General features: G+C 43.9%; 1 protein-coding gene across 2 annotated transcripts; it reads right to left on the bottom strand.

Moving 5' to 3' along the window:
* Positions 1-726: 726 nt before the first annotated feature.
* LOC135378280 (L-xylulose reductase-like) lies at positions 727-21,791 on the bottom strand. 2 transcript variants are annotated; one of them, XM_064611264.1, is made up of 7 exons: positions 21,578-21,787; positions 21,419-21,516; positions 18,186-18,340; positions 16,171-16,213; positions 14,265-14,429; positions 11,817-11,934; positions 727-1,692 (listed from the first exon to the last, which is right to left on the bottom strand). In XM_064611264.1, the coding sequence occupies exons 1-7, from the start codon at positions 21,636-21,638 to the stop codon at positions 1,589-1,591; spliced, it is 744 nt and encodes a 247-aa protein (XP_064467334.1). In that variant the 5' UTR covers positions 21,639-21,787; the 3' UTR covers positions 727-1,588. The 2 variants fall into 2 exon arrangements, with proteins under 2 accessions (XP_064467334.1, XP_064467333.1); XM_064611263.1 differs by lacking the exon at positions 727-1,692 and adding an exon at positions 3,431-3,570 and having other exon boundaries at positions 21,578-21,791.
* Positions 21,792-22,640: the final 849 nt, after the last annotated feature.

Here is a 22,640-nt window from a genome sequence, read left to right as displayed (position 1 = left end):
TAGTAGATCCGGTCTAGCTGGTGCCCGTCTGGTGCATGTCTGTGCGAGATCGCATGCAAGCTGGGCGTCCTACGAGTGGAATCACTTCCAATTGGGCCCTGTTCAATAAACCATTACGAAGTGGATCCATTTCAGTGCTTCCAACCGGGCTGTCAACGGTAGGCACTCTTAGCAAAGCTAGATTGAGGCGTGTGCCATCTAATTTGTAGACACAAAGAGAGCACACTTCAACTGAATGATGGCAGGTGAAGAAAAGGCACCAGCAGTGGCATGCTTGAGCAGTAAGGCTTGTGTTGTGTTTGTCCTTCTATGTTTAATTGCCTCATCCACTACAACGTTACAAAGGCAGCACTTTGCTTACTGTCAAGTGAAAGCACCGGAACTTGTCTTTGCATGAAGAATTAGAAATGTTATGTTTGGCATCACTGGTAGCTGACAGGAACTTGCCACATACTATATGTTCAATGTCATTAGTCCATAAGCCTACGATCTTCAATATCACTCCGATATTACAGCCACCACTGCAAATGCTGCACAGTCAAGACGGCGTGCACGTCCCATATCCAGTGCTGCCTTTCAGGCCACCGAAAGTCATCATGACGATACAAATTCCTCAGCCAAGCTCCAAGCAGCTCATTCCTTCGCATGTGATTTGTTTACCACATTCCCAAAGATTCTCTGTGGCATGTTTGGAGAGGGGATGCTCATCATGTTGGCAACATCCAGTGTCTGCTATAACAGTTTATTTGCTGAAATTGCCTGCAAAGTCTCTTACCGTAATTTCACGCGTATAAGCCGCACTGCAGATAAGCCGCATGACCCATTTTTAGGGTCGTTTTGAAAATTTTCTGGCGGATAAGCCGCACTCGCAGATAAGCCGCGGGCAATACGGCGCGACTGATATGTGCGACAAAGGAGACCATAGAGAAGGCTATAAACCCTGTGGTCCATACTCCGAGGTCGGCATGATGGTGTACAACAAAGGAGGTCAGTTGTAGTGTTCTACCAAGATCGGATTGTGCCCTTGTTGCATGTTTTTCATGGATCGACGGGTCAGTCGTTTTCCAGAAGACATGAATCACTGTCACCACTTTCGTTAAACTTGCTTGGATGAAGGCACCAGGAAGACCAATCTACTCGAATGTGGACGTGCCACTGTTATGCACTGTTCGTGCATCGGCAGGGCGATGCTGTTCCAGAGACACTGTAGACCCTTTCGTTAAAACTGGCGTATGGGGAAAATACCAGGGAAAAATGGTCATCAGAAAAGCCGCACCTGTGGATAAGCCACAGAGCGTACGTGACAAAAAAAAATTGCGCATAAGCCGCGGCTAATACGCATGAAATTACAGTAAGTGTATATTTCACAGACGTGTACGATAGACAGATACAAAAACATCCACCACAACTTAAGTTAGGGAGATCCTTGCTGCACCTACTATTGTACATTTCAATAATATAATTCTAGGGAAAACGGGTACAAAAGTATAATTTTTTTGGCTGTGTGCAACCTATGCACCTCTTCCGGGACTATAAGTTGAAGGTGGCTATAGTAGACATAGCTGCTCACCAAAAGCCCCCCAAATCTTCAGCAAGCTGTAAAACCACCATCAATGGGAAGTATGGTGCCAGTGATCATGGACGACCGTTCGCTAAGAAGGTACAACACAGCATCTGAGACTTCACTTGGCTCTGCAAAAGAATGTATCAGGATAGAACCGTTACAATTAGCATGTCATGTGGTTGTTTCAATTAAATCTTCATGATAGTAAATAGAACAATTTAATGTTGATTTAAATCAGTGGGTGCTGGATAGGGGATACCCAATAGGATACACAAATGAAGTACACAAACGGATAAAGAAATAGGAGCGCAGTTGATAGGATTAACGTGCAGTTCTTTGAAAGAATGGTTAAAATGCATGGGAGCTAATGGTAAACACCTGTAACAAAGGACCCTAGACTAGGGACGATACTTGCTTGTGTGATCTGTCTCTCTTATGACCACAGATTTGCAACACTACGCCAAACATACATATACGGTAGACATGTTATTGACCTATTCATTGAAGATGGGAGTTTTAGTATGATAGGGAAGCGATAGTATGGTTTAGTTTAGTAGTATAGCATAGGTTAGTATGATTGGGAAGACAGAAGGGCTACACCATGAAAGATCGGGAGCACAGAAAGACCATGTGGCAGCATTAACATACCCTCCTGGTGCTCCTGTGTTAAGGAGAGAAAGTGGTCTAGAAAGCATGACTCTTTCCAGCATCCTACCATGACTGTCTATTTTTGAGTTGTGCCCCAAAAAGTTGACAGCACGGAAATCACTCCATACGACAAACAGTGTGGAAAGTTAATATGTAACAAAAATTTGGAAACTGTCTGTGTTCCACAGTTACTGATGTACGTAATGAAAATGATCCAAAGGCCAGAGAGAGTCATATTTATACCTTAAAAGTACAATCCAGCACTGCAACATAAAAACTATAAAATAATTGACATTTCGGAAGCAGCCCTGGTTCCATCATCAGGTCTGAAATGACGTGGCTGGGCTACCTATTGAGTATATCTCTTAAAGGCAAATAACATTCCGGTAGGGGACCTGAACGTCTGTTGGTGCCGCCGTTTGTCTTCTTGGTTTATCCTGGTTCATCAAGAAGACAAACAACACCATCAACAAACATCCAGGCCTCCTACCAGAATGTTATTTGCCTTTAACAGATAAACAGGTAGCCCAGCCAAGTCATTTCATCCTCATGATGGAACTAGGATTGGTTCCGAAACATCGAATATTTTATCGTTTTTTATGTTGCAGTGCGAGAGTGTACTTTTAAGGAAAAATGCACGTCTTTTCGCACCCATGTGCGGAGATGTGACAGCAATGGCTGCATCGTCCACTGGGCAAACTTTTCGGAACGGTGAGATACACGTACCCGTTATGTGGGTATTTTATCGCACTGCAGGGAACTACTGCACGTGATGCACACCTTAAAGTTTTCCACATGTTCGCGAACATCAAAAACATGTTCAAACTCGTTGTTCAGAAACTTCTCCGCCGACTCCGCACTGGCCAGTGCAAACTCCAACTGATGCACACTCGTTTCAAGTACACACGTCTGGTACCGTTTACGTCTCTTGGTCGCAACTGCATTGGCCTCGGATTCGCGTTCCCTAACTTTCGGATCTTCTCGGCTTCGTCTCAACCGCTTTGCGTTCCCCCACTGTTAGGCCGTGTTGTCTTCGAGCGGTCAATGTGCATTGGGCTGCTTGTTTACTTGATGTGCTACGCTGTTTGCGTGCTGCAGCAGCGCGGCAAGCAGCGACTGCAACCGGAACAGAACCGAAAACTGTTTGGAACTGAAATTTTTTGGGAACCATAACGTAACCTAATATTTCTGGTGTCCATTAACTGTAACCCAAACCGCAAATCATAATACCGCTTACCGGTTCTTAGCAAACGGTTCAAGCGTGGACGGACGAGAATGACGAGCAGAAAAGATGAGAACGGGTTTACAGGCACAGGTGAAGAAACGCCAGAAGAAAATGCTGACGGCCTGGACACGCTCTTCCAAGAATGAGAGATTAAGACTTTGCAAAGCAGATACACTTCAGAGGCCTAGGCCACTATTAGATAACTATTAGACCCTCGGAACCAATGAGTGGGAGCGATTACTTTGCAGGGAGAAAAGTAATCAGTGTAATGACACACAGCCTAACAACGCTTCAGGTTACAATTCACCCATAGAAGGTGAAACAGGTAGTGACAAAAGTGAGCCCCCCTGCTGTATATACCAGGTGTTTCACGAAGGTCCGTCAGCCGAATACTGTATTTACTCACATAATTTGCACACTTTTTCTCCCCATAAAAGTCCAAAAGTCGGAAAAGTTGGGGAAGTTCGTTACGATATCCAAACGATGCAAAAGATTCAAAATTTTAGTATGCCAATCATATAGGCTTCCAGTAGAGCCGATATTGATGTTATCGTTGCATTGTGCACACACCAAAGAAGTACCCAAATACCACGCAACTACTGCTCATCTACCGGCGAAATATGTTGAAACGAACGCCGCTTGAAGATTTGGCTAGTTGTGCTTGACAACCGAAAGCACACTATGTTCACCAACTTTGTCATGTTGTGCTGTAAGTTCACAGCTAGAGCCTAAAGTTTTCGAGAAATATTTTTTTCTAAATTCGGGGGGTAAAAATCAGGTAAATAAACATGTGCACTAAATTCAAGCAAATTCGGGTGAGAAAACTTAATTAACTTGGGTAAAAATCGGGTTTCACCCTAAAGAGACAACCTTCAGTTCGGGGTGCAAATTTGGGGGAGAATCGGGAATCGGGTTAAACCCTAAAACTTCGGGCTCCATTCATAGCGTGTTTGCCCAGCTTTTCTTTCCGCGTTTTGTAGTTCGAGTGACAGTATCATCCATCGTGTCAGTGGACCATCCTTCTAAAATGTGCGCAAATCAAACAAAAGCACCGCAGCAACTTCTACAACTACTGACGGCATTGCAAAAACCGCGTGGTAAGCGAAAAGTCATTGCCGCAGTCACTGAGACACGTGGGCTAGATATCTGCACATGAAAACGTGACTGCACAAATTACGCGATTTTTTATTTTCTTGTCATTTTTGTGCCAAACTAGAGGTGCGCGAATTATGCGATGGTGCAAAACATCAGAGTAAATACGGTAATTCGTAAACAGGTGGCACCATCGAAAGGCTTTCTCTCAGAGCTGTGTGAATACCGTATTTTCTCCAATCTCAGACGACCTCAAATATAAGACGACCCCCGAGTTTAGGGTACACAAATTTGGAAAAAAAGTAAACAGGAATTGGGAGGCATAATAGCAGTTAGAATCAATGCACAATACCATTTATTTATCATCACTTTCCACACTACAGTAGAACCTTGTTATAGTAACTCCGCTTGTAGTAAAACTCTGCTTATAGTAAATGAGAACTCCGGTCCCGATAGAATCCCTATACATTCAATGGCACACCTGATGTAATAAAACTCCTGATCTAGTAAAATTTCATCCTGGTCCCAGAGAGTTTACTACAAAGGGGTTCTACTGTACTGTGTTCTTTGTTGCTAACTGCACACAGCTCATTGTCCTCCGTTCCATCCAAAAAGTTAGACAAACCATATTTCTTAAGAGTGTGCATGACAACGTGGTCAGGCACACTGCACCAAGTTTCCAAAATTCACTGCGCTGGCACAATTCTTGATCTTTCCCTGTTGTTTTAGCCACCTTGTAACACTTACTTGAAACCGATACTTGAAACCGCCTTGCCACCGCTAAATTATTGCTGTACTTACGAAAGTGTTAACTTTTCATCAAAACGCTGGAGACCGACACCATGTCAGCGAATCAAGAATGAATGCCGTCCCGGCCGTCCCCATTGTGCCCGCATTGCCGCACTTGCATCGCGCTGACACCGCAACACGTGATATCGGTCGCACCGCACTATTGGCCGATCCCCTCACCCGCTTCCGCCTCTCCCCTGACCTCATTGTGGTGCGCATATTCAAATATAAGACAGCCCCCGACTTGGGAACACTGGATTTTGGAAAAAAAGGTCGTCTTATAATCGAGAAAATACGGTAGTTTTTCGTGCCCTGATTTGTCAGACATGATCGATTATTCGGACGCGTTCACGGAATGGCCACGGGCAATATAGAGTTAATCTATAACAAAGTCCACAATTTCAGATGCCGCACAGCCCTGTCGCTCGATATTTCGAACTCTGTTTGCCCTGACAGCGAGCGTCCCGAATGGTCGCCAGCTCATCAAACGCGCGTGATGCAATGCGAAGGTCAAAGAACTGCGCACTGCTCATTTCTTCCTTGTGACCCACTTTAACTGGACTTGGAATAAGACTTGAAACAGGTCAAAAGGTACCATGTCTCCCTTTCCACCTCTAGAAACCGGCAACAACTACACCAATAGCGATCGTGCCCCACAAGTTTCGCTTCCTATTGGCGACTCGTATCGTTCGTTCACTTCATCTTATCGAGCATTCCATTGGCAGAGGTGGGTCAAAGTTTTGCCGCAGGAAAGGCAAGGAGGCCTGTCATAGCGCTTTTGTGTCCTCATTGCGGCCAACGCTGTCTAAATACGTTATGCAAGTAGGTCAGCCTTTCGTGCAGCGCCCTCAGGATTTCCCTTTCCTCTCGTGCACATAGAATGGTCTCATTGGATCACTCTCAAACAAACAACAAATGCACGTGAAGTCCACGTTGCTTCATCTTTTTCACCAAAGTGTTGTGGCCCATCTGCAAATGCCCCCTTGTTGGTGCTTCCTGAGCGGACAGACGCTTTGTCACGTACATTCTTCAACCTTTTCCTTCTCTCATGCACAGAGATGTACTGTCGTAGCGTATTCGCGAATTCCACCCGTGAGTCGCGTGACAGTGCCGTAAAACTAACTTCGCCTAAAGCAAGCAGGCGTTAGGTGAAGTCGACTTGCGGAATGCTGTGATGCCAAATGTTGCCAGAACTTGTACTGATATGACTCCACGTGTTCGGGATATCGATCGACGACTTGCTGTCTCCCTGCACAGCTGTCAAACTCTGAACTAACGAAGGTGATTGCGGTGTTTTCCTCTATATACAGTGACGAAATATCGCTTCGGGAAATAGAACCTGATGTTATCAGGCGGGGCTGGAAAACTGCCCGTCAAGAAAGTATCGATAACTTTTCCCGACCTACTAGTGCTTAATAAAGTTGACTTTTGAAGCGAAATTCGTTTTTTCGGACTGCTCCATTATTCTGACTTTTGCGCGATCCGCACCGAGTACGAAAAATCGGACAGCGACTGTAGTTTACAAATACAGTAATCCCTCGTTACAACGAAGTCGTCGGGACCGGAAAAAATTCGTTGTAAGTGGTATTTCGATAAATGCGGGAACGGCTAAAAATGCCGCCAGTGGTGCCCGAACTGTGCGCACACAACGGTATCCCAAAAGACACATACCTTGGAAAGTTATCAGCATGGTAGCATTTTTATTTCATTAAAAAAAAAAAAGAGGTGACCTGCGTCTGACGCGCAGCCTTGTTGGGCGCCAGGAGGGCCTGCTCCAGTCTGTGCACGCACTGCAGGAGGCCGTCGTCACCACCGCCGCACTCAATTTTATTGTGGATCAAACGGAGCATGTCCTGAGTCTCAGCCGTGGTTGGAACTTCCCGCAGCTCATCATATCCGAACTATCATCACTTTCGCACCGGCGTCCTATCACAGTGTCCACAATCTCCTCGTCCGTGGTAGGGCAGATGACGGGGACGTCCGCGTCTTCAAGTGCATACGAAGAGAAGTCACCGTCCGCCTCCTGTCCGACGAGCTCATGCACTCGCCTGTAGAGACCATCGCAGTCCTCTATGTCTGGGACGTGCTCTTGTTCATCGTGCACACGACCGCTAGAAAATCCGGCGTGCGCGAAGCAATTTGCGATCTCAGCTGCCGCCAGCTCCGTCCACGAAAGGCATAGTAGCCTTTTCAACTTCTCTAATTAGTGCGACTTTTTGCTCGAGCGTAATACACTTCCGTGAGATCTTCAGTGGAGCCATTCGAAAACACGGGAACTGCGCGGAGAGCAAGACGCCGATCGAGCGAGTGGAACGCGCGTGCTACCATTTCCGTGCAGAAAAGAGGAGATGGTGTGAAACTTTCGCCTCTTTTCTACGAGGGAAAGAACGGTTGCAGAGAACGCTGCCCAGCGTCTCCACCGCTCCGCGAGTCCAATGCTGAGTTCGTGCGGGAGCTGCGGGCATATGGGCCGGCTCACGCTTCATAAAATGCGGAGTCGGACGACAGTATGCTTCGAATAATCCGGTTAAAACTGCATGCGTTTTATACGGGACACAGGGGAACTTCGAATAAAGCGATAATCCGAATAAAGCGACTTCGTTGTAACGAGGGATTACTGTATTTCACTTACACTGCGAATCGAATCGAATTCGAATAATCAGAATTGGCCCAATTCAAATAATTTAGAATATCGCATGGTGAAATATTTTGTGGTGTTGTGCTCATTGGATGATGTTCTGCTCCAAACATGAGAACCTTTTCACCAGCATAACATATCGTGAGAGAAGGGCCTCTCTGTGTTGTGTATGGTAGACTGCATTAGTGGGATGAACTGCACTGAGAGTTAATTCAACATGTTACATGCAGCCTGCTTTGTGTGCATCCCCTCATTTCTATGTTTACATTGTGAATTTCCTGTACTTTTTTAGAAACTGCACATATTTCCATCTGTTACTGAACATAACTCTCGAAGTTGGGTGTACAATTACTGGAACCTGCAATGCCCAGAGTATTGTGATCACCGTGAGCTCACAAAATTTGTAGACTTTAGTGACAGAATATTCAAACAAAATACGGAAAACCGACACTGAAGATTTTTGTTTAGGTTTAATTTACAAGCGTGTATAAATTAAAGCTTGTATAGATTAAACTTAAACAAAAATCTTCAGTGTCGGTTTCTGTATTTTGTTTATGTGATCTACAGGACTTTACTCCCCTCTTAGTATACGCTTCTGACAGAATATTTTAAACAGTGTAAAGCAGGCTTCACCTGATGCTCGAAAGTAATGAGGTGAAGCCGACTTGCAGAATGGGGCACATGGGAACGCTTCTCCGCACAAGAAATATGTACATTCGAACCTCGTGAAATGAAGTCGGTTACAGCAAATTTTCGGTTATTACGGAATTTTTTCTTTACTTGATTGGCCATGCTTTGGTTCTATGGGGATTTTTTTTCTACAACGAAGTAATCTCCTCTATTTTCATCGCATCCTCGGTTATTGCGAAGTTTTGGCTCTGAATTTCTTATCGCGGAATGACTTATCCATGGAGATTAGCGACGCCGCATACGTGTCACCGATGAGGACGAATGAACTCAATGAGCGATCGAGTCCTGGCCTGGCGCTCCGCCACCATTCTCTCGCTTCCTCCTCGCCACATCTCCACCTCCGCGCCCAGTCCTCCTCCACCCACGTGACCACACGTAATGTGATTCATTCCCTTCTGGCAGTGTGGACAACGTGGGTACACCTTCGGCTGGTACGCCATATCTCGCAAACGGAAAGCGTTGTCTTTGGAAATGAAAATGCGATTGAGATGTTGTTCGGGGCGTGGAACAACGTCACGCACACCACAATCTGAAACTGCTTTGCGAAGGGAGGCTTCGCGGCCATCGCGGAGGAAGTTGACACGGAGGCGACATCGGTAACAAACGAGGCTAGGCACCAAGTGGAAGCCAGCGTGTGGAAGCGTCTGCAAATGGTGCGATTTTCTGTCGGCCGACGACGAGCTCGTGGTGGCAGCTGAGCTATCAGACAATGACATAATCGCTGCCGTCACCACGCAGAACACGATGGTTGGAGCTGACGCATTCAGCGATGACGACTGCGATGACAGCGAAAACGAAGGCACGGAGAACTCTCGCGTAACCAGTGCCGAGGCGCTTAGCATGGTGCGAACATTAAAGGACTTCCTCTTGGAACACCCGACGGCGTCAGAAGCAGATGTTTGCAACGGACTTCGTTGTCTCGATAAGGTGAGCGACATCGTCGTGCACAATGCTATCGCGACGAGGCAACAATCGATTACAGATTTTTTCAAATAAATATGCTTTTTTGAGTGCTCATTTTGTGTTGTAGCCTGACTGTATCATACCACAACGTGGTGCACGCGCTTGTTAGCAGCTTAGTGGCAATCTCCTCCAATTTCTGGAGGTATTCTTTTAGTACGAATTTCGGATACAACGAACAAATTCTCGGTTCCCGTGAGACTTCGCTATAACGAGGTTCCACTGTAAACCGAAACCAATTAATTCCTTGAAAAATCACTAGTATCGACGTGGTTTTTTTGCTGGAATATTTTTCACTCAAGGTTCCGATCGGTATAACAAAGGTTCCAAAAGCGTCCAAAGCGCAATATAAAAGCTTGGAATTTTATTTAATAAATGAGCATATGCAATTTCGCCGCTCCCTGTTCAGTTCTTGGTCGATGTCTCAGGGATGCTCAGTGAAAAGAAAGCTTTTCGATACCACCACCTGTTTACGAATTATTTAGCCGAGGGACCTTTGTCGAACACCTGGTATAAGTATCTTCGGATTTGTTTCAGACATTCGAGGAAGCACCCGCATTTTCACAATTCCGTGTGTGTTGCGTTTACTTTCCATAAGCAGAGCATGCAATACATTTTGTGAGCACTAGAAGAGTTCCTGTGTGATGTATGCCAATAATGCCACCATGGCCATTGTGCATTAATACATGGAGAAAAATAGAACCAATATTTGGGGGCCCCAAGTTAGGGTGCGGTAATTAGGGAAATGGATCGATTATGCAAATTTGAGTAAACTGGGTATGTGTACTTACAGTATTTAAGGAAATAAATACTTAAAGCTGATATTTAGATATAATTAGGGCCTGACTTTTTCGGGTTTTATTTTTGGCCAAATTCGGGGGGTAAATATCGGGTGATATTTTTCATTCGAAAATTCGGGTGTATTCGGGTTAAATCCCGTTACGGCATATTCTGTCGTCAGGAATTCGGGTGTATTCGGGTGATTTTTTTTGTTTAATAAAAATTTGTCTTAACATGGAACTAATGTTTAGCAATGTTATCAAACTTTATTTTAATGCAGGCTTATGAGTGCGCCACGCAACCCAGATGTTTTCGGGTAGATTCGGGTTAAACCCTAATTTTACAGATTTCGTTCGGGGGGTAAATATCGGGTGGATACGGGTTTAACCCTAAAAAGTCAGGCCCTAGATATAATCTAACAGCAACTCTGTATTTAAATTAGGGGTGTGCGAATCCGAATATTTTAAGTCGAATCGAATATCGAATCGAATGAGGGAAAAAATTCCGAATACCGAATCGAATATCGAATATTCGTGCAAAATTTACAACATGTGACTTTCGCACTAAAAGTTTCCATTTTGTAGCCCTTGGCTTTAGTGTAATTTTTCTGGTATTAACTGTCACAAGAGAGACATGCAATTCTTCTGTTTAAAGCCCCTACTCTTTAATTTTACATGAGAGTGCTTCCTGCTTTTCAGGTGAGCCTACACTTACTGGAGTACTGGAGTGGTTACCTTCATTTCAAAATTTTATGTCAGGCAGTAGCATGTTATATGGATGAGGCTGTAATTGTTTCAGACAACCACAGGCCATTTCTGAAACAAACAAATTGGCATCCTGCCTCAGCTTCGCCATGAACACCCTTTAGTTTCTTTGCACTCGCCCTAGGAAGTTGCACTACTGAAATTTTAGATGTAAAGGACATCTTTAAGACACCCTTCTTGTTCGTGGGCTGTAGTCATTATTCAAGAGTCCTAACTTTTTAAAGGCAACCTCACAGACATCAAATCAAAGTCCCTCGTCGGCACCGCTAAACTGCATGTTGGAGGGGCGCCACCCCTTCCACACACGATGTCTACAAAACTAACTTTGGATAACGTTATCTTAAACGAAACACCATTCCACCTGTGTTGGTCCTGCAGCAAGAGCAATTTCGTAAAGCAGGCTTCACCTCATGCACGGAAGCATCAGGTGAAGTCCACTTTCCGGTTGTGTCGTTCATATTCGTGGAATAGTCGAATATTCGAAATATCGAATATTGGATATTCGATTCGCGAATCGAATAGTTCGAGCGTTTGATATTCGATTCGAATTCGAGAATTCGAATATTCGCACACCCCTAACGTAAATACATATACTATGCTTTAAAGAGTACCTTACGCAAAATGTATTGAAATATTGCTCGTCCCTGTAGATGGGATGCACCTTACCAGCAAAGCGGTGCAGTGGAATCTTCGATTTCATTGCTTCTGCCTTCTTCGGATCACTCCAGCCAACCTGAGCCATTGGGGTTAGGACAACTGTTGGGCACACAGAGTTCACACGGATCTGAAGGGAGTAAGAATACTTATGTATGGGTACACAGAGCACAGTAGAGAGAAGGAATGTGAAAATGGTAAAAGAAGAGCAAAAATGCATATGCTAATGCTCTTTCTCACTGCAAGTACAATGAAACGTTGGACAACTCCCTATGTCGGACAAGATTTCATTGCACCGGCAGCCGCCCATTGAAAATACGTGGGGACAAAATTCTCTATGTTGGACACCTCCCTATCCCACAAGTAGGACAGGGTTCTTCCTGCAATGCCTAAGAAAAATGCGGTAAGAGAGATGAGACGAGAACTCCTCGAGTAGACTTGAGCGGCTTGATGTGCCCACAATGTTTCTGATGTAAACATATTAAAAGTTATTATTTAGCGACTTTGTCGTCAGACGTCCTTTTGGCAGCCCACTCCACACTTCCGAACATCACTCAAACCATCGAACGGGAGAAGAAATGTTACTGAAGGGCTCACATCCTGTGGCTCACAACTCAGCTTAGGTGTCACGCTTCCACTTGTGCTCAGTTTAGTTGGAGCTGTTTGCCACAGCAAAGCCCACCAGAAAACTCTACGGAGTCTCCACAGTGATGCCAAAGAGAAAACTTGTGGGGTTGACGACTGAGAAGAAAGAAGTATTGGACAGGCTTCAAGAGGAGGAACGTGCCGCCAGGTTGCTGAAGAGCTCAATATTTTGAAGGCGACACAAACAAGCGAGAAATCTTATCCACTTGGGAGCAAAATGGCAACTGCAAGAGGAAGTGTGTGACCAGGAAGGCAGACTACGAGAACGTCAACGAAAAAGTACTCCAATTCTGTTTCGACTGCTGTGCAAAAAATGGCCCTGTATCCCTGATGCAGTTGTTCACATTTTGCTTTGTTATAGTTTGTTGTAGTCGAGATAGAAACAGTGGAACATACCTTTGCGTTAATCATAGGTGTGGGAACCTCTGCCATACTTATTGTTACTCGTAAGCACGTGATGTCTCTCGCGGCCACTCGGTGGCTGAGCTTCCCACCGTGATGTCACCGTTGTTATGAGTGGTTATGAAGCCTGTCACTACTTTTTAGCCTGTCTGTTTTATTCTGGCCAATGGACTTCCCTATTTTTAGAAAGGAGCACTGATGTGAGCCCCGCTTTTTTGTTGTTCTTTTTTGTTTTTGGCTGCGGCATGTTCTGCAATGAGTAAGATGAGCTCCTGTGAAAGAACAACGTGCACAGGTGACCTGCAGCGCGTGCAAGAACCCTCCTGCTCCGCGCACCTTTAAAAAATTATCCACCTTCGAGAGAGCGCATCGGGAATGAGGGAAGGAGAAGCGTATGTCGTGACGTAAGCCTACGCAGCTCATGAGAGTATAAGCAGTGCGTGAGCTGAGCAGAAAGAAAAAAAGGAGAAGGGCACGAGGACTTGCCGACGTCACGCGAGGATCGTGTCGGCTCTCCACGGCTGCTTTCTCCGACTGACCTTGTAAACTTCAATGCACGGTGGCAGTACACTGTACAGTGAAGACATTTTGTATGGTGACTCTTAATGGACAGCTTGACGAATGAGACAAGGTTTTGAGCCATGTTAAATGTCACTTCATTGCTCCTTTAATGAGTTCGTGGCAGTACGAAGAGATTGTCAGAGGAGCAATTCAGTGTGTTTATTCCTGCACTGCCTGATCAGGAACTGGTGAGTCCAAAGCGAGATTCGGATGCCTGCGCAATGCATCTAGCTGATTTGCCAGTCATTGCTTTCTTGGCTCTCCTGCCACAAAGACCCCCGTGTAACAGACAGTGTGAAGCCTTCGGAGCATGCAACCTTCTTCACCTTGGGAGGTCCTTGGGATGCAGCGAGGAATTGTCGTTGATGTCTCACAAGCAGAAAGGAAGTCGAGACATTGTCTGATGGCTGCATTCTCAATGTATGTAGGTTCCGATCTGTTCGGGTTGCCTTCTCAGCCATTTTATGCTAGAGACATATTCGCAAAGTGTTTTCAAACCAGCCCAGAACTGGACGCAGTCCTCAATAGGGTGCTCGTAATCTCCTTTTGACAGCGTCTGTCTGCAAGCAGACATGCTTGGCTGGTGTGATGCACTTTTGGTTTGTGTGAAGATATGGCACGGGTGGCTATGAGACAAAAGTTGTCAAACCCGTGCAGCTCCTGTTCCGAGGGTGCAGGTGGCAGGAGAGTAACATTAAAAATTACATGCATGGCGTGAGCATAGGAATCTCAGTTAATCGCATGAACTGTTTCTGTCTCTTACCTCGCTGTCACAGATTCGTCTGTACACTAGAGGCAAATATGTTTCTACAAATCAACATTAATGTCCCAAAATGAGAATTATTCTCTTACGTTATAAGGTCCAAGTTCCAAAGCCATCACTCTTGTCAGCTGGTCCAATGCTGCTTTGCTCGCACCATAAACAGCATGAGAAGCCAGTGCTGCTATTCCTGCTTGACTGGATACATTCACAATAGAGCCTGGAACTTTCCTTTGCTTCATGGAACGGATGCATATCTGGAGAAACAGATGCAAATACAATGAATTTTGGTATTATCCACGAAGCCAGAGGTGCAAAATGCAAGGCTTGCATCCATAGACTATTCCAATGCCCAAGGGCCATTGACCACTGAACGGAAAAAAGCTGCTCACTCAAAAAAATGTATTGTATAATAATAGCATAATGATAGATTAGGATTAGCTATGTCACCAGGTTTTCAAGAATTGTTTGTATGAAATGTTATTTCTGTCCATGTTTGGCAGCAAATATGTATGTGAGCACTTCTTTTTGCTCATAAGCCTTAAGCGGCCTGAGGTGCAGTCGCAATCATCTGATGTCTCATTTGAAGCGTCACTACACATGATCATGTCAATAAGTTAAAACTGGACCTCACACACTTGGAGCAGCCCCACCAGGTGTCATCTGAACAAAATTAAAAGGGGACACATATGAACAAGAGCCAGTGTATTTCACTTTCTACATATCATAATTAATATAGCAATCCTGAAACCATCTAGTCAATGGAACCGGTCTAGTCTGCTATGTCACACCTTCTCGCTTCATGATCCATGTATTTATTTTTCAGATAAAAAAACTGTAAGCCATGGTGACAACACAGCAGTGTGTAAAAAAACCTGACTTCAGTGCCCTTGCGTTTCGTCAGACAACAAGAGGAGTTAACAGAGAACGCCGGGACACAGATAAAGATGAACAATGCCAACAGAGTCCCATCATAGGCACAGCGGCTCTGTGACATATTTCTAGGCCGAGCAAATGACTGGTAGTAGTGTACGGCAAACGAGCGGGTGTAACCTTCAGCTTGGGGTTGCTACCAGATATACTTCGCACCACTATAAGTGTCACAGTCATTACAATAGATACAGTTGTTCAAACATGGGAGAACTGATGTTCTGAGGCTGTTCCAGCTCAACAGCTCAATTGGTAGAGCTCTGGACCGGTAATCCAGAAGATGTGGGTTCGAGTCCTACAGCTGGCTAACCTTTTCAGTGACTTCCATCTTTCACAGTTGTTCCAACATGTTCTACATGTTTGCAAGCTCTATTATCTAGCAGGGCTAATTGTACAGGACATCTCCCCATGTTATGGCACTGCATGTAAAACACAAGAGGGGTGCTCTTTTTGAATAAACTGCAAGTTCAGACTGGTAGCACACAACTAACGAACAACACTAAATGTTGCAGCAACACGCACACTGTAAATACAACAGACGATTTAGGACACTGCACGTCATGTTTACAGTTGTAACTGCGGTAACAAATATGGAGCACACACGATCAAATCCAACCATGCTATTGTGGATTGCCAACTAATGAAGCGTGCAACAGAGGTTGTAGACAAAAGATATTGTTGCTTCTTTGGCAACTAGGTTCTACTGTAACTAGATGAAGAAACATGCTTAATAGAAACAGTCCATGATAACGAAACCCCCAGACAAGAGATAAGAAGGGACATACACACACAACATCACAAAAGTGTGTGTGAGAAACGTTGTGTGTATGTCCCTTCTTGTCCCTCATCTCAGGATTTTGTTATCATGGATACTTATCACCAGCTCGCTTTCTACTTAGCCCTCATTTCAGTATTAATAGAAACAGATTGCAAAATGTGTTCCCAAAACTGAGGGGCAGGTTGGAGAAAACTAGTTGCCATGCACAACAGGGAACACCAAGATCGTTTTCTAAGGTTAGGCGTAAGTTTACAAAAACAGATGCCCAGGTGAAAAAAAAAATCACTCACTTGCGAGACATTTATAGCTGCCTTTACATTTGTAGCAAATGACCTGCGATGGAAGAAATGAGTGAGTAGGCATAATGTTATTCCATGCATATCAACAGTGAAGGAAATGAATTCATACATCATAAACCTTCAAGTTGCATCAAGGTATGATTAGCAAATGTTTCACATCAAGGCAAACACAGGCTCACCAACTTGATGAACAACATAGAAGACATGCAGCTTCAGCTTTCGAGACAGGAGCAAGTGCAAACGTCCTAAACCCATTTGGACACATTAGCAAACCACATAATCCTGTTTGAGGAGTTAGCTGATAGTACAACTATACGAATAATGTTGCATTCAGACATGCACTACAAAGCATCATTAAAGGGTTGTTCAGAACAGAACGCTCTACTTTTTTTATTTTTTGGAAGTTTTTCAACATCTCTGACACGGCATGAAGCAGGGAAATCTGCATGAGGGTGCATAGGGAGAGGATCTCCCAAGAATGAGCAGGGCCATTCCATGCACTGATTCGTCATTAGTGTGTCATTTTGAGAGAGTAATAAGACAAACACATATCAAGAAAAGCCCGCAGTTATCATGCATAATATCTATAAGTGCATTAAGTTTCTCAAAAATAAACCTAACACCAGCCAAGAATAACCCATAGTGATATTCCACAGATCTAAGTCAAACATCAAGCTAGCTGAAACACATCACGTTCTGTTCAGTTTGTATACATATTATTTATGTTATTTATACATATGTTATTGTATACATATACAGTTTGTATATATATTTTTTTGTGTGTGTGTGTAATTTGATAGAATTGGACACCTGTATGCCTTAAGCTCTCTAACTGCTCACTGGCATTACACATTGTTGTGGCAAGCTTTCAGGTTTTGCATAAATCATGTGGGTGAGCTAAAATGGAGTACTGTTCCTTTATACAGCGTGTTTGCTCTCACGTGTACTAGAAATTTTATTTAAAGCAAGTGATAAAAGAGAAACGAGCACTACTTTTCAGCGACTTGACTAAGAAACAGGTGCTACTAGTAAAGCAGTACCTGTTTCTTACTCAAGTATCAGAAAAGTACCACTTGCTATTCTTTTATCGCTTGCGTTAAATATAATTTCTGGACACGTTAGAGCAAACACCCTGTAGTTTTTAATCATGGGCGTACCGAGAAAGAGGCAAGGGGGGGGGGGGGGGTGCCCCCCCCTGGAACTCCAAGGTCGCTAGTGAAAATAATGCTCGCTTTAGTCAGAGGTCGTAATGATTATTCTCAGATGTCATGACAGGAACCTCTGAACACCCACACCCACACAGTGCGCAACGTCTGCCTCCAGAAAAACATGTGGTAGGGGGTGGGGGTTTGCCCTCTTGCACCCCCTTGGAAAAAATCCTGGGAACGCCCCAGTTTTCAATGACACTGAGTGTGACTGGAGCTTCCTTTTTCTTTCGTCTGTATAAGAGATGAAGTTTTTGTCAGTCATGTATATTAAGATGCACACGTGGAAAACTACATAATTTGCATAGTGTTAGTTTGACAAAACACTATCAGCCTTTTTTGGCTTGGGTTGGGAGCCTGATGATTTTGTCAAGAAAAAAAGGAATGCTCTGGCAAGGACCCTGGAGAAAAATACTATACTAATTGCATGGTGCAAGGGCTTCACAAGGAACTGAGTGATGTTCATTCAGGTTGCTGCTTTAAAATGGTTTCATTACAAATAGTGGTTATTGAAAGCAGGAGTGTTTTTTTTTTTTTTCAGCATAGTGCAAGTTGTCTGTGTATCACACACTGCATGCAGAAAATGCAGCCATTTTATTACAGATTGGTTAACAAAGACACATTCGAAATGGGCATATCACGTGGTTGTATTTTCTATTTATTTTTTATAATGTGTATTAGCCCGTGACTATTGTTCACCAATCAGCCGAGTGTTGTTCTGTGCTTATTCGAAAGGTATGTAAGAGCTTTGCACTGTTCCACTAATAGAAAAGTATACAAAGATAATCATTCACTGCTTACAAATCAAAAGCCTCAGAAGTAATCTCCCCAACAGGCTCCAATACAGCAACTCCAGCATTATTCACGACAAGGTCTATATCTCCCACTTCTAACAGGGCATCTTGAGTAGCTTCCCAGTCTGACAGGTCGACAGCAATGGTTTTTATGCCTGGAACCTGCGAAACGAAACCCACTGTTACTTTTTCTTCGTTCAACACTGAAGATGCGATAAGGCAAAATAGAAAGGAAATCAAAAGTGTATGAAAAAAAAAAAGGCAAGGAGTGACAAAATTGCAACAGAAGATGTAAACAATAGAGGCACTGAACAGGTTGCTCTGCTTTGTTACATTTGTCCCTTCAAATCCACCTGAAAATGTAGATTGGAAAATTACAGGTTGAGAACTAAAACTGTAAGGTTTCAGCGTGCAACTCAGTAATATGTTGCTCACACAAACAGCTCACATACTTATAGGAAAGCTCTCCCACAAATTACACATTGGAATAACAGTGCATCATGACTTCCTGGCTCAGTTCCTGGCTCCTGGTAAAGAAAATTTTTCGTCACCAAGTTGCACAAACCACTTGAAAATCATTGTTCTTTGAGGACCTGAGTGTAATCTAACAAAGCACCACTCTATCAAAACTGTGCTCACTGATATAAATGCACACTTGAGACGAACAGGGTACACGCAGGAGTTTCAGTTTCAGTCTAATGTTTTGCCACATCTTTCGCGAAAGACAAACTGCACACTGCTACACCAAGATTATTCCCATTTGCTGGATTAATACACAGCTGGCACAAAAACTTTTCATTGTCCCGAGCTACCCTTCAAAGAGAACAGGCCACGTTCCGAAGCATCACCATCCCAGGAGTAAGAAAAATGGAACATAAAGTGGGCTACAATGGAATCACCTTCATGATCAAGAGGGGTAACATAACATGTCTGAAACATAAATTTGGGTTAAACCGGAACAACCTGGGGCCCCTAGTGGATTTCGGTCGAACCGTGTTGAGAGAGGACTTCGTAAAGCTGGAACTTCTTGCAGGCCACAACGAGCGAAGTAGAACAAATTTGAGACCATTTTCCTGAGCCAGTCTTAGGAGAATTTATGTATTGATTTACGGATATACCTCAAAAACCCTTTGCAGGCATTACATGAGGAGGAGGAGGGGAGAATGTCAACAAATACATACCCCAGAAAAAATGACAAGGCCAGCCAATGGAGCACTGTACTGTATTAAGAATGTCATCAATACACAGAAGGCCAACCTCCACAAGAAATGTAAGATATAAGAGATATAAAGATAAGTAAGAATTACTCCATAAAATGTTAGGCCAAGCTATCTGGCGAGTTCCTGTTTGAAGATGGAGTGGTCAGTAAACATTACCAGCGACATTGGAAGGCTGTTCCATTCCCGGATGGCTAATGGAAAAAATGACTCCGAATGCTGAGCAGTTCTGCAAAGAAGTGCCGGAACTTTGAAAGGGTAGTCAAGGCGAGGTGAAACGTAGGAGGCCGGTACGAGAAAGTTAGGCCTTAAGAGCTGATTATGCAAAACTTTATGAAACAGACATAAACGAGAGAACGTTCTAGAGAGTACGAGATGAGGAGGACCTAGGAACAGTTTGATAGATGTGATGCGGGAACGATAAGCGTAATTATTCGAGATAAAGTAAGCGGCACGATTTTGACAAGACTCTAGGAGATTAGTGAGGTAAGAATGATGAAGACTGAGTGATTGAGAGGTAAGAGTGATGAGGGTCATTGCACATATTTGTATTTTGGGAGGAGCAATGAACCTCTTTCCTAATCACGTTGCAGCCTAGAGGCTCTTTCGCGAACCACCCTTATCACGCAACAAAACAACCGTCCCAGGGGAACAGTACACAGTCACAAAACCGGTCTTGGAGCTGCACCAGTTGGGCTCTCACCATATCATGGCCCCTGAGCATGTGGCATACTCAGAAAGGGGTGTTCTACCTGAATTAGATGCATAAAACTCCATCTGCCCAGTGCAGAGAGAATGTTTGTGGCACGTTCAGGGTCACAGGTGCCACACCCATCGCCATAGGCCATTGTGAAAGAGGTCCATTGTAATGCAAAGCAATGCAAGACAAGTGGCTGTGACAAAGGTTAGATACAAGACGTGCAACGTGGAAATGGCATATACCCAAAAGCTTGCACAATAAGCTTTCAAGTGCATTGAGCAGGTCCTATTGACATTTTTGTTATAATAGCAACAGCAGTACTTGTGGGCTTTTGTAAGTGCAGAAGTGGTCAATTTTTGGCTGCCACTGCCAATGCACTTGTGGAGGGACATAGACAGGAAATTTTTCAAAAGGTGAGATTATGAGCTCCAGCTTGTCTGCCTTGCGTTACGAAGGAAGGAAGGAATGTTTATTTATGATTTTCCTTTTCGTAGGTAATATTGTAAGCAGGACTGTTAGGGCAAGCCCTGAGTTACACAGATATGGGGGGGGATCAGTATGACGAATTTTACAAATTTGGTTGTTCGTGAATTTGTATGTCTAATTAGTTCGCAAAGCCTTTACCACACTTCCGGAATGTGGCTTTCAACCATGAATGAAACAACAATGTTACATGAACAGCTGGAAGCTTCTTCAAACGCTTATACAAACTTCCAAAACAACTTATATAAATGTTCGTCTTTGAGATATGAACTATGTACTGCATGCTTCTGTGTCTTACGTGTCATTTATTGACAAGAACTTCCCGCACTGTGCCTTGTAATTTACCACAGGTCACATAAAAGAAAAAGTTAAAAGCCATAGCTCACCATCTCGAAAAGAGCAAAACCCAGTGATCCGGTAAAGACAGACTGAAGCAAAAGCCTAAGGTCGGGAGTCGCCGATATTTCGAACAGAAAAGGACAGTCTCTGTTCAAAATATCAGTAGTACCCGACCTGAAGCTTTTGCTTCGATACAGCTCTGCATCTGGTTGTTCTGTGTACATTTGTACTGTGTTATAACTACCACTATAACTGTAAGATAGCGATTGACTTGGGTGCTTAACCACTTCCAAGTAGTTTTCAGAAGTGGAATTTGTATTAAACTCCTGTTAGTCCGCCAGCGACGTGCTGTGGGTAAGTTCAAGCACGTTGCAGTCTTTTTTTACTTATAAACATGTAGACCTTCTTTCTGATGTGCGTGAGCTTGATAATAACAAAGGAACAATGCGAAGGCGTGCCCATCCTGCCTCGGGTATTAATCAGTTATCATGCCCAGCGTACCTCTGTTCGGAGCTGCTCCAGTTTGTCAACAGACCTACCCACAGCAACAACCTGTGCGCCATACTTGGCCAATTCTTTTGCTATGTAGTTTCCAATTCCTGTAACGACACAACAAGAGCATAGGTATAAATCTCAATTCTGTCAACCAGACTTTCTTACCTTGAGTAGCGCCGGTCACAAGAGCTCGTTTTCCTTTGAACGAAATCTCCATGGCTGACATGCGTATTGTACCTTACAGCTTCCCCGACAAGAGTGAGTGTGTTAGCTGAACAGTAGCACAGAGCACTTTGTTCGACAGAAAACTGATACAGCTCACTATCGCGGTCTCACATGCCCACATTGCAAATAGAAAGTAAACAACCCTCGTTACAGTGCTGTCGCTGACGATTGGGATAACATCGGGTTGCACAGCTACACGTTTCGGTTTCGAGATACAGGCATAACTCTTTCCGTAACGGAAACCCGAGACTAGGGGTAAATAAAAAAAAAGCACGCACACAAACACAGAAATTTGTGTTTATGTGCGTCTTTTTATATTTATTTTCGCCTAGTCTCCGGTTTTCGTTATGGATATCTGCCACCAGCTCGCTTGCTTTCTATCTTTTTTATCGTTAACTTTTTGAGTATTTCTGTGCTCCCCGGGCTCCTCGACAGAGAGTCGAACCGAAAACGTTATCGGTTCAATTCCGGTTCAGCTCCGGAAGGCAACTATAGCGGTTCAAACCGGTTAATTCTAAACTGTTCCATTCACGAGCCGGTTCCATAATACGGAGTTGACTCCATCATAATGTCGCTGTAGGCGTGTACTGCGTTTGAACATTTTTGTTGTTACATTTAATATTTCATGGCGGACTTTTGCACTATTAAATAAGATGTTCTCCTCCAACCACGATCAGAGTTAACATTATGTGACACTTTGGAGATATTTGAATTTTAAGAAAATCGTAACGCCTGCTTTCGTAGCAAATCGCAAACATCACTTTGATCCTTTCAACTTGCGCTAGCAGACCTATAACATGCAACTTTTACCTACGTACTGATTGGTCCTGAGCGTACTAAACGGTGATGCTCTGCTTATGTACCAACAATTGGCAAAGACTACCTTGCTACCACCATTCTCAAAGTCAGCACCAGCATCACAGGGGAGTTAATAAAGTGAGAAAACACAACTAAGAAAAATATATAAATAATAAGTAGACTGGGGAGTAATTGCAGGTTCTAG

Source organism: Ornithodoros turicata, chromosome 1 (assembly GCF_037126465.1).
Source record: "Ornithodoros turicata isolate Travis chromosome 1, ASM3712646v1, whole genome shotgun sequence".
NCBI classification, from domain to species: Eukaryota; Metazoa; Arthropoda; class Arachnida; order Ixodida; family Argasidae; genus Ornithodoros; species Ornithodoros turicata.
Note: the sequence above shows the minus strand (reverse complement) of the source record. Positions and strands in the feature narration are given on the sequence as shown.